The 12,500-nt window shown below is 43.8% G+C and overlaps 1 protein-coding gene across 7 annotated transcripts in view; it reads left to right on the top strand.

The window, feature by feature from the left end:
- The window catches only part of LOC123511569 (cytoplasmic polyadenylation element-binding protein 2-like), a 123,610-nt gene that overhangs the window by 100,357 nt on the left and 10,753 nt on the right, over positions 1 to 12,500 (top strand). For 2 of the 7 annotated variants that reach the window (XM_045267576.1, XM_045267575.1), the window contains exons 3-5: positions 3,022 to 3,072; positions 7,527 to 7,637; positions 12,076 to 12,099. The exons of 2 other annotated variants lie outside the window; for them this stretch is intronic. In XM_045267576.1, the coding sequence (XP_045123511.1) occupies positions 3,022 to 3,072; positions 7,527 to 7,637; positions 12,076 to 12,099 (186 nt within the window). The remainder of the gene's footprint in view (positions 1 to 3,021; positions 3,073 to 7,526; positions 7,638 to 12,075; positions 12,100 to 12,500) is intronic. 3 more of the 7 variants (XM_045267578.1, XM_045267577.1, XM_045267579.1) reach the window with 3 other exon arrangements.

The following is a 12,500-nucleotide window of genomic DNA, read 5'->3' as shown; positions in this document are numbered from 1 at the left end:
ACATTTCTCGTTTTCTTCTTTCGTTTTTTTAGTCTTTGTGGTGATTTTTATTTATTCATTTTTTTCTAAGTTACTCCTTTCTATTTTGAACTGTTCACGTTTTCTATATTGTCACGTTTTCTCCTTGTTTCATTTTTTTTTTGTTATTTTCCTTCGTATTTCTATTTTTTTTTTAGTTTGTCTTATTTTTCCTTTCTTCGTATTTCTATTGTTTTCTTTTTATAGTTTTTCTTATTTTCCTTCTTCGTAATTCTCTTTTTTTTCTCTCTTTTTCCAGCTAAGTTAGCCATTAGTCTCTCTCTTCCTTGCCTTGTACCTTTTCTTTGCCTTTTTTTTTTTCATTATTCTTTCACATTTTTATTTTTCCTTACATTGGAGGGTTTGTGTCTTGCTTCTCGTCGTGTTTCTTGTCGTGTGGGCTTTTTTCCTCCTCCCCGCCACCCCCCTCTTTGTCTCTTTTTCCATTCACTGTTTTCTATTATCTGGCCTTTCCCTTCTTTCTTTTTTCTCTTTTTTTCATTCTTATTCTTTGCTTTGTTTCCTTTTCCTCTCTTTCATTTTCCCTCTCACCTCCTTTCCTTCCTTCCTTCCTTGTGTGTTTTCCCTTCCCTTCCCTTCTTTCTTTTTTCTATTTTTCATTCTTATTCTTTGCTTTGTTTCCTTTATTCCTTTTTTTTCCATTTTCCCTCCCACTCCCTCCCTTCCTTGTGTCTTTTCCATTATCTTCTTTTATCTGGCCCTTCCTTTCTTTCTTTTTTTTTCTCTTTCTTTCTTATTCCTTTTTCTTTCTTATTCTGTGCTTTGTTTCCTTTATAATAAATCTTTTTCTTCTTCTTTTTTTTCATCTGTCATGTCTCTTTCTGTCTTGTTTCTACCTTGCCATGTCGACGTTTTGTTATTTGTATCAGAACCATTTTCTTCCGTGACATTTTTCGCCTTTCCTTACCAATGGCTATACATCTCAGCCACCCCTCCTCCTCAACTTACCCTTGTCTCTCTCATGGCGTTTTCTATGGCGTTCCTTCACGTGTTTTTCCAATTCTCTCCTTTTTTGCCCTCATTTTCTCCAGCCCTTTACTTTTTTTCCCCTTTTTTTTCCTCGTCTTGTACAGTTTATCGTAGCCACTTCCTCTTCTTGTTCTGTGTCTTTTATTGCTTGTGTCTTGTCCTATATGTGTGTGTGTGTGTGTGTTGTGTTGTGCTGTGCTGTGTTCGTAACTGCATGCTGTTATTCCAGTTTCTTTTCATTGTCTTGTGCAGTGCTGTGTGGTTTGCATGAGTACCTTCCCTTCCCATCCCTTCCCTTCCCTTCCTCCTGTTAGTTAGTTTTTTTGTGTGTTTATTGTTTGTTATGAATGTTTAGTGTGGCTTGATTCTTGTTGTGTTGTTTTGCTTGCCTTGTGTCGCCACGTTTTGCTTTGTTCCTGTTCTCATTTTGACCCTTTTCTCATCATTTTTAGTTTTTTTTTTCACGTCATCTCTTCCTTTTCCATTTTTTCTTTTATAGTTGTAAAGTTGTAATTCTCTCTCTCTCTCTCTCTCTCTCTCTCTCTCTCTCTCTCTCTCTCTCTCTCTCTCTCTCTCTCTCTCTCTCTCTCTCTCTCTCTCTCTCTCTCTCTCTCTCTCTCTCTCTCTCTCTCTCTTTCATCTTTAATTTTGTCTTCCTTTGTTTATTTTCTTCCATTCTTATCTTTTAACTCTTCCTCATCTTCTCCGTTCCTCTTTTTCTTCTTTTTCTCTTATAAATGTTTCTTTTCTTGTATTTCTTCGTTTCTCTCTTTTTTTTTTTAACATGTTCTCTTCTTCCTCTTTCTTTTCTCTTCCTTCTTCATTTGTTTCCTGTTTTCCTATCCTCCACTTTGCCTGCATCTTTCCTCCGCCTTTTCTCTCTCTCTCTCTCTCTCTCTCTCTCTCTCTCTCTCTCTCTCTCTCTCTCTCTCTCTCTCTCTCTCTCTCTCTCTCTCTCTCTCTCTCTCTCTCTCTCTTTTTATCTTCCTTTGGTAAATAAGGTCTGTCTACTTTATCCTTGTTTGCTCTCTCTCTCTCTCTCTCTCTCTCTCTCTCTCTCTCTCTCTCTCTCTCTCTCTCTCTCTCTCTCTCTCTCTCTCTCTCTCTCTCTCTCTCTCTCTCTCTCTCTCTTTCGTTGTTGCATCCACGTGGCTGTCTTATAGTCTCCCTGTGTGTGTGTGTGTGTGTGTGTGTGTGTGTGTGTGTGTGTGTGTGTGTGTGTGTGTGTGTGTGTTTCTTCTTTTGTCTTTTTCTTATATTTTTCTGTTTTGGTTTCTTTTTTCTTTTCCTTCTGTCTTATTTTCTTTACGTGTGCCTACCTTGTTGATACAGTGTGTTCTTGTGTACTCTCTCTCTCTCTCTCTCTCTCTCTCTCTCTCTCTCTCTCTCTCTCTCTCTCTCTCTCTCTCTCTCTCTCTCTCTCTCTCTCTCTCTCTCTCTCTCTCTCTCTCTCTTTTTCATACTTTTTCTTACTTTCATTTGTCCAACTTCTCTTGTCTTCGTCATCTGTTCTTGTAGAGTTCTTGTCTTTTTGTCCTCCTCCTCCTCCTCTGCCATCCAGTCAGCATGCATGTACTCTAAAGCATTCCAGTAGTAATTTCCTGTCCGTAGCAGTAGTACAAGTAGAGTAATAGTAGTGTTATGTAGTAGACTAAAGAGTTTGTATTTCTCTCTCTCTCTCTCTCTCTCTCTCTCTCTCTCTCTCTCTCTCGCTCTCGCTTTCGCTCTTTTTAGCTCTGTAAACGCCATTTGACATGTATTATTATGAATCTCTCTCTCTCTCTCTCTCTCTCTCTCTCTCTCTCTCTCTCTCTCTCTCTCTCTCTCTCTCTCTCTCTCTCTCTCTCTCTCTCTCTCTCTCTCTCTCTCTCTCTCTCTCTCTCTCTCTCTCTCTCTCTCTCTCTCTCTCTCTCTCTCTCTCTCTCTCTCTCTCTCTCTCTCTCTCTCTCTCTCTCTCTCTCTCTCTCTCTCTCTCTCTCTCTCTCTCTCTCTCTCCCTCTTCCTCGTCGGCAGGTTTCATGGGCTGCGGCAACAACACACTACAAGCATTGGCTCAACTCCACGGTGAGTCCTCCTCTTCTTCCTCTCTTGGCCCTTAAACACTCTCCCCCTTTCCCCACCATCCCCCGCCAACCACGACGTAAGGCCTATATACCACCCCTAAAACTTATAGCCCCCCACGACACGCACCCCATACCAGCCTCACACCACGACAAGATCCACTCACATACACTCACTCACTCACACCAAGCCAAGGCAAGCCACAATGAAAGTCTGTGCCCTCTAATACACTATCATTAATTGACTCTAGCCTTCCTCCAACTCCAGCCATCCAGATCATGTGCTGTTGTGTCTTCTGTGGGGTATATTGTGTGTCTCTGTGTCTGTCTCTGTCTCTGTCTCTCTGTCTCTGTCTCTCTCTCTCTCTCTCTCTCTCTCTCTCTCTCTCTCTCTCTCTCTCTCTCTCTCTCTCTCTCTCTCTCTCTCTCTCTCTCTCTCTCTCTCTCTCTCTCTCTCTCTCTCTCTCTCTCTCTCTCTCTCTCTCTCTCTCTCTCTCTCTCTCTCTCTCTCTCTCTCTCTCTCTCTCTCTCTCTCTCCTGATCTTTAACCTCAGCCTCCTCCTCCTCCTCCTCCTCCTCCTCCTCCTCCTCCTCCTCCTCCTCCTCCTCCTCCTCCTCCTCCTCCTCCTCCTCCTCCTCCTCCTCCTCCTCCTCCTCCTCCTCCTCCTCCTCCTCCTCCTCCTCCTCCTCCTCCTCCTCCTCCTCCTCCTCCTCCTCCTCCTCCTCCAGCATCACCCAGTGTCACCATCACCATCATCTTCATTATCACCGGCATTGCGAGTATCATTACTAAACCACTTCACAAGGTCATAATCATCACCATCATCAGCACCACCATACCACTTAGGACCGTTTCTCCACCACCACCACCACCATCACCACCACCACCACCACCACACTTATTAATCTCTCATCCCTGTTCAGTCCATATGTAGTTTGCTTACTCACCTAGCCAGTGTCAACCCACTACCACCACCACCACCACCACTAACAACAACAACAGCAGCAGCAGCAGTAGGCTTCTCTCAATCATTGGGTCGTATTCTCAAAGACCTTTGCGTTTCACCACTATTTCAAAAACGGCTTTATTTGAATGGACAGGAGTTTTTAAGGCTGTTTTTACGGTTCTAGAGGCAGAATAACAAGATTTCTTCACTATTAACTGCAGAAACACTCTTGAAAAACCTGGCTAATCATCTCTGTGGCCTTGGGAAATAGTCATGATGAGAGAGCAAAACGTTTCTCAATACGAGCCTTAGTCTGGGTAGGTGCAAATGTAACACTTCTTCAAATCAGCCTGTGTCTTCTCCAGCGTTCTTTACCACTCTTAATGCCTAGTCATATTCTCTCTCTCTCTCTCTCTCTCTCTCTCTCTCTCTCTCTCTCTCTCTCTCTCTCTCTCTCTCTCTCTCTCTCTCTCTCTCTCTCTCTCTCTCTCTCTCTCTCTCTCTCTCTCTCTTTCAACATCCCAGCTTCCGTCAGTCCATCTGGTCAACTCTCCACTGTTCCCCTACACCCGCACATCTCCCCTCACTACATACACACAGGAAGTAACTTAAGAAAACGCAATGTGTGTGTGTGTGTGTGTGTTTTTAAAGTTTGGATAGTAAAGTAATGGGTTATTCATTATTAGGGTATGACTTTCTATATTTTTCTTAAGACGCGAGGATATTAAGAGCTTGGATTAGTGTTGGAGGAATGTGAAGTAGATAAACACACACACACACACACACACACACACACACACACACACACACACACACACACACACACACACACACACACACACACACACACACACACACACACACAGACAGAAAGAGTTGTCACCTAAGTTCTTTATGCCTCAAAATTTATAGCCTCATTTTTGGAACAGTGGTTTGTCTTGTCTGGCTCAACTCTCTCTCTCTCTCTCTCTCTCTCTCTCTCTCTCTCTCTCTCTCTCTCTCTCTCTCTCTCTCTCTCTCTCTCTCTCTCTCTCTCTCTCTCTCTCTCTCTCTCTCTCTCTCTCTCTCTCTCTCTCTCTCTCTCTCTCTCTCTCTCTCTCTCTCTCTCTCTCTCTCTCTCTCTCTCTCTCTCCACATATTTCATCACGAGGGTTTTGGTGAGCTGCGGCAGATTCGGCTAGACAAAGACAACAATGATTCAGGAAAGATTACACTTGTTCCTCCCCTCCTGTGCTCGCTCCTTAGACATCCTCACGTCTCCTCGCCTCACCCGCTGCCCTGCCTTTGTTTCACCTGCCCATCCTTGCTCCTTTTCTCTAATACATGAAGAGATGGTGATGGAGGAAAAGATTATACCATTTCTTTTCTTCATATTTTCTTGCTTTTTTTATGGGGAAAGGTTCAGTGGATTTTTTTTCCCATTTTTTTTTAATCTTTTTGACATTATTTCTGATACGTAGAAAATATAAGATAGAAATATTTCACAGTAAGTAAGTAAGTAAGCAAGTGATTAATGGATTAGGTATATTCTTCTTTCTTGTTACTAAATACCACACAGCTTGGCCTTTAGAAACCACAATGGCAGTGACGAGGGAGACAAACATACTGACACACACATCATTCTAGTCTGCCCTCCCTCCCCACATCCCCAGCGGTAGTATTCCCACATATTGCGTCCATATCGCTAATTATCACTCACGGCTGCCCATTACTCTGCTAACTGTAGTGTGTGGGAAGGGTGGAGGCGGGGGAGCATTCATTTCACATCACTCCAGAGTCCAGTATTCACTCCTCATGTTATATTCTCATCACTCCACCATTTACCCATCACATCCACTCCATATCACTCCTGTATCCACTCCGGCATTTAGCACACTTCACTCTGTCATCCACACTCACTCCAGTCTCCCCTCGCGTGTCAGTATTCCCACATATTTGGTGCGTATTGCTTATTATCAGTCACAGCCGCCCATTACTCTATTAACTCTTGTGTCGGAGAGCGTTCAGTTTCATTGGGCAGTGGCGGCTGATAAGATATAAATGTGTGGGGCGTAATGGAAAGCTGTGACGTTTGGCATTTACGTGACAAGTGTTTCAAAAGTTGCTGATGAAAACCGCGTCAATTTGTAGGATTTTTTATTCCCCTTTTTTTCCCCATTAAATTTTTGTCATTCATTCCACGTGCATGTGACCAATTTTTTTTTTCCACCAATCGTTCATTGTAACCTAATCCCAGGGAGTCATCATAAAATTCTTGACACTGTGTAGCCCCAGAAAATCATCAGTTTCATCATATAAGCAACCTCCAGGGTCATCACTAGCCAGCCACAGTCACCAGTCACCACCAGGGTCATCACTAGCCAGCCACAGTCACCAGTCACCACCAGGGTCATCACTAGCCAGCCACAGTCACCAGTCACCACCAGGGTCATCACTAGTCACCAGCCACAGGGTCACCAGTCATCAGCAGGGTCATCACTAGCCAGCCACAGTCACCAGTCACCACCAGGGTCATCACCAAGTCACACCCCCCGCGGCCTCTCACCCCAGGGACTCATGGCGCAGGAGTCAAGGTCAATGAGGGGCGTGTCAGGTCAGCTTTAGGTCAAGTGTCTGAGCCCTTCTCCCTGGTCAGCTGTTTCTCTCTCTCTCTCTCTCTCTCTCTCTCTCTCTCTCTCTCTCTCTCTCTCTCTCTCTCTCTCTCTCTCTCTCTCTCTCTCTCTCTCTCTCTCTCTCTCTCTCTCTCTCTCTCTCTCTCTCTCTCTCTCTCTCTCTCTCTCTCTCTCTCTCTCTGAACCTCCAATCCTCCAGTCCCTCCCTCCCCTTCTCCCCTCCCTCTAAAGTCCTCCTCTCCCCTCTTAATCTCCCCGCAAGACTGGTGTGATAATGGTGATGCAGGTGTGTGGTTGTGGTGGTGAGGGTATAGTGGTGGTGGTGGTATAGGTGATGTCAGTGGTGATGATAATGGTGACACAGGTGGTGGTGGCGGTGGTGGTGGTGACGGTGACGGTGACGGTGGCGGTGGCGGTGACTTCCCTAACTTTCATTCCTAGACGCACTAACTTCACAACACTCACCACTATCATTCATCAGTACCATCGCCATCATCACCATCACCATCACCATCATCACCATCATCACCATCACCACCATACACCCTCACAGACTAATTATCCATGATCTGAACACACACACACACACACACACACACACACACACACACACACACACACACACACACACACACACACAATAAGATGAATCAATAGAAAATGGAACAGTGCCCCCCATCCACCATCCACTTTCACCCCTGGCTTATCGGGGAAGAAGAAAGAACATGGGATGCCCTCCGCGGCTTTTCCGTTTTTTTTTTATAACACGGGGAGAGGCAAGGCTACCACTGTTATTATTATTATTATTGTTATTATTGTTATTGTTATTATGACAAGCACTACTACAACTACTACTGCTACTACTGCTATTGGTTACTGCCCCGGGTTGTATCGTGCAGCCCAAAGACTCCAGCACGCCCCTCTTGGTGTGCACGGCAGTGGCGCTCCCCCGACGTCCCTCCACACGGCGGCCGGGCATCCCTTGTTCTTGGACGCGTTGTCTCCGTCTAGTAGGTGTTCCCGGAGGCTTCAGTGGGTGCTCGCTTACCGGCTCAGTCCTCGCTTGGGGGTTCATGTTTGGTGTGCCGCCCTTTGTGATTTACTGACTGACTTCTCTCATTTTTTTCCTTTCTTTCATTTTTTTTTTAAAGGAGTATTTGTTTATTTTTTCATTTGATTTTTTTATTTAGGATCATACGAAGATCAGCTACCTTAGCTATTCTTGGGGTTATGCTGTGCTAGGTTAAGTTTGTGGTCAGGTAACCTAACTTAACTTAGCGTATCCCAACACACTCCATGTGCTTTTTTTTGGGTTGGGGTGGGTAATGGCACGTTACCTAACTAACCTGTCCAACCCCTACTCCCGTCTGTCTTAGGTTAGACTACATAAGTTAGGGTCATTTATGTTACCGATTCCAGCTTAGGCTAACGTAACCTCATCCCAACCCACTCCAACTAACTTTAGGGATGGGTTGGGTTGCGTTAGACAAGTTTTAGCCTAGAAAGGGGTTACCGATTGCAGCTTAACCTAACCTACTTCCCTCGTCAGTAGCCAAGGTGGTGGATCTTCCTGTGTTCCTGATACTGTATTCTGAAACGTTGTACTCTCTCTCCACGACTATTTTTCAGAGGCCATAGAGATTATCAGCGGGGTTCTCAAGAGCGTTTCTTTTATTTTTTTTTCTTTTAATGATATAGGAATCTTCTTTATTTATTAGTAGAACCCTAAGAAAACATCTTTAAAACCCATGTCACTTGAAGTAGAGCCTTTGGAATATAGTGGAGGTGCGACAGAGGTGTTACGGAATACAGTGAAGTGTTTGCTGTGTACGTAGCGTTGCTGTGTGGTGGGCAAGACTTAGGCCTGCAGTACAGTACAGTAGGCGTGGCTGAACGGTGCCGCGCGGGGCCTCACACCTCTACTCTTTCGTCACCCACCCACCCACTCACTCACTCACAACCCACCCTTCCCCTCACACCATCCCGTGACTCACCGCCAACACACACACACACACACACACACACACACACACACACACACACACACACACACACACACACACACACACACACACACACACACACACACACACACACACACACACACACACACACACACACACACACACACACACACACACGGTGGCCTTATCTACTGCCTCGCTTGTTTTCTTGAAGTGTTGGTGTGTTGTTTTGCTCTATTATCATTGTTTGTGATTATTATTATTATTATTATTATTATTATTATTATTATTATTATTATTATTATTATTATTACCTGCTATTGTTGCTGCCGCAGGCCTGCTTTTTTTTAACCAGTCTGTCAACAACAACAACAACTACCACTACCACTACCACCCCACCACCACCACCACCACCACCACCACCACTACCACCACCACTACTACTACTACTACTACTACTACTACTACTACTACTACTACTACTACTACCACTACCACCACCACCACTACCACTACTACTACTGGGGGGATTGTAACGTTATGGCTTATGTTCACCTTTGCATTGTGTCTATATCTTTTATTCATTTATTGGTTTAGTTTTTTTTGCTTATGTGTACCTGTATACACACACACACACACACACACACACACACACACACACACACACACACACACACACACACACACACACACACACACACACACACACACACACACACACACACACACACACACACAGAGGTTGTATCAGTCAGTTGCAAAGACAGCCAACCAGTGTGTCTAGGCCTCTCACGCAGCCGGCCGGGTGTATGGGCACGGAGGGAGGTGGGGGCGCTGGTTGTGGGTGCACTGCAGGGAAAGGCGCCCCCTATCCCCGCCCTCTCTCTCTCTCTCTCTCTCTCTCTCTCTCTCTCTCTCTCTCTCTCTCTCTCTCTCTCTCTCTCTCTCTCTCTCTCTCTCTCTCTCTCTCTCTCTCTCTCTCTCTCTCTCTCTTTATATTGGCGCGGTTTTGTTGTTGTCATTGTTGTTGTGTTTGTTTTTAGTGTTACTGTTTTGTTTCTTTCACTTTTCCTTCTTCGTATTATTATTATTATTATTATTATTATTATTATTATTATTATTATTATTATTATTTATTATTATTGTCATTATTATTTTTGTTATTATAATTATTGTCTTTATTATTCTACTACCACTACTACTACTACCACTACCACTTGTACTATCACCACTACCACCATCACCACCAATGATTATAACAAAAACAACAACAACAACAACAACAACAATACACCCCATGCAACCCCCTTTCCCCCTCACACACACACACACACACACACACACACACACACACACACACACACACACACACACACACACACACACACACACACACACACAGTCCTTCCCCTTCCCTGCATTGGTTCACAAGTGCATAAAGTGGCGGTGTCCCTAACGCTGGGTGCAGTGTGGGTATTCTGGGCCGGAGGGGTTGGGTTGTGAGGCCCCTCGACGCTGTGTTTATGTGTGAGGCGGGTGGTGGTGGTAGTGTCTGTATGTCTGTCTGTTTGTAGGCTTAGGTGCGTATTGTGTGCTGCTTTGCCCTTCATGGTTTGATGTGATTTGGGATGCTTTATTTATTCACTTATTTTGTTTCCCTCTATTCATTCATTCTTTTTCTTTTTCTTTTATTATTTTTTTCTTTCATTTTGATTCGCGTTTGTTTTTTTCTAATGTTGGTATTTTTTTTTTCACCTTACGTTTGGTTCTCTCTATCCATTCATTCATTCATTCATTCATTCACTCATTCATTTATTTATTTATATATTTTGTTCTGTTTTTTTTTTTTTTTTTTATTATTCTTGCGGCTGTTTCTTAGTTATGTTCTCTTGCGTTTGGTTTTCTCTATCCGTTCATTCTCTTTCATTCATTCACTCATTCTTTTATTCATTCATTTTGTTTCATGGTTCACTTTTTTGTAATCTTGTCAGTGTTTCTTAGTATTTTTTTTCTTACCTTACGTTTGGTCATATTTATCAGTTCGTTCATTCATTCATTCATTCATTTACTCATTCATTTTGTTTCATGATTCGTTTTTTTTTTTTTTTTATCTTGTCGGTCTTTCTTTGTTTTTTGCTTTTTCTTACGTTTGGTTCTCTCTATCCCTTAATTCTTTCATTCATTCATTCATTCATTTATTCATTCAATCATTCATCAGTAGTGTATTAGTTTGTAGGGCCATGTATTTACTTATTTATTTATTTATTTAACTTATTTATTTTATTTTTATTTTTTTTCACTGGTCCATTTTCATGTTTGCACCCTCGGTTCGCTTGGGTCATTCACGCTTTGATCCATTCACTCCTTCGTGGTTGGTGTATTGGTCTGCTCATTCCATTGGTTGAGTCGTGTTCATATGATTGGTTTGTTTATTTCACACCCCTTTTTTTTTTCTCTCTATCTGGTGATTTGTTGGGTTTGTTTATGACTCGATTTATTCATTCATTCACTCACTCATTCATTCATTCATTTGGCCATTGATCGATTTCTTCCTTCAGTCATCCGTTCCACCATTCATTTATTGGTGTATTCATGGATTTATTCGTTCATGTGTATTGATATACTTATTTTTTTTAAAAGTTTATTCATCTACTGGTGTATTAATTCGTTCATTTCTTTATTTATCATTCATTCATGTGTTCACATCTTAATTGCTACACATCTTATGAATTGATTAATGTATTTCGTTATTTATTGCGTCAGTTTTATTATTCATCTTATTTATTTAATGCATCAATTTTTCATTTGTGTATGTTTTAATACTTTATTATTATACATACTAGTAGACTTCTTTACATACAGCAGTGCATGAAACAAGCTCAACTTATATCAGGAGTGTTTAGGCATTATTAGTGGGTGTGTTGGGCCATAGCTCAGTGCGGCATGGTCTGGGAGGGAATGACAAAAGGTGTGTTAGTCTTTGCCATCCAGAGATAAGGCGAAGAATATCATTACAGGATGCAGATATGTTTCCTTTGAGGAGTGGCTGTGCTTCAGTTGGATGTGTTGTTTTGTGTTTGTAAAGGTATTCATTTTTGCTTGTCTTCCTGTGGTATAACATTTGCCTTCAAGCATTGAGGGTGTGAGGGTTAGTAGAGTTACTGGTGTTAGGATGTGGTGTGTGAGGTGGCGGATGACCTTAGTGAGACAGGCAGGTACGCCAGAGTAGAGCTAGGTAGGATAGGGCAGGGCGGGACAGGGCAGGGTAGTGCAGTGTAGTACATTTGCCTGAGAGAAGCTTGCCTCAGTCATGGCTTCGTGTGCGTGCGTGTGCGTGTGTACGATGCTAATTTGAAGCCTTATGTATTTTCCTCCACACATGTATACCTTTTGAAGCCTCATATTTTTCCCCCATGTGTACACTTTTTAACGAGGGTGTCAGCTGAGTATTGACCGAGCGTTCTGTGGTGTGTCTTTCATGCAGGCCGCGGGACCCCTCGTAGGAGAGGTATTATGAGAGCATGCTCCTTAGTGATGCCTTGTGCCCCCACCCCATAGCGGCACGACCCCTCCCCTCCCCGCACCACCACCATCACCACTCGCCCCCTCCCACCCCTTCCCGTAGCGCCACGCAACGCAGCGGTGACGCCAAGGCAACAGTCATGTTTACTAAGAATGTCAAGACGCAGTGTTGTGGTGGCGGCGTCTGCGTGCGTGCCGTCCCCAGGCGACGCGCCGGGCACCGCCGCCGCCAAGCGTCCATGCAAAGGCGCTCCTCAGCGTTGTGTCGGCCAAAACCCATTCTCCCTTCTCCCTGGTGGGGCCCTTGCCGCCATGTCGGCTGGCGGGCGAGGCTGTCAGTGTGACAGCCCGAAGGCGCGGCGGGGCGCGGCACCTCTGCGGCCCTGC

Source organism: Portunus trituberculatus, chromosome 31 (assembly GCF_017591435.1).
Source record: "Portunus trituberculatus isolate SZX2019 chromosome 31, ASM1759143v1, whole genome shotgun sequence".
Taxonomy (NCBI): Eukaryota; Metazoa; Arthropoda; class Malacostraca; order Decapoda; family Portunidae; genus Portunus; species Portunus trituberculatus.
Note: the sequence above shows the minus strand (reverse complement) of the source record. Positions and strands in the feature narration are given on the sequence as shown.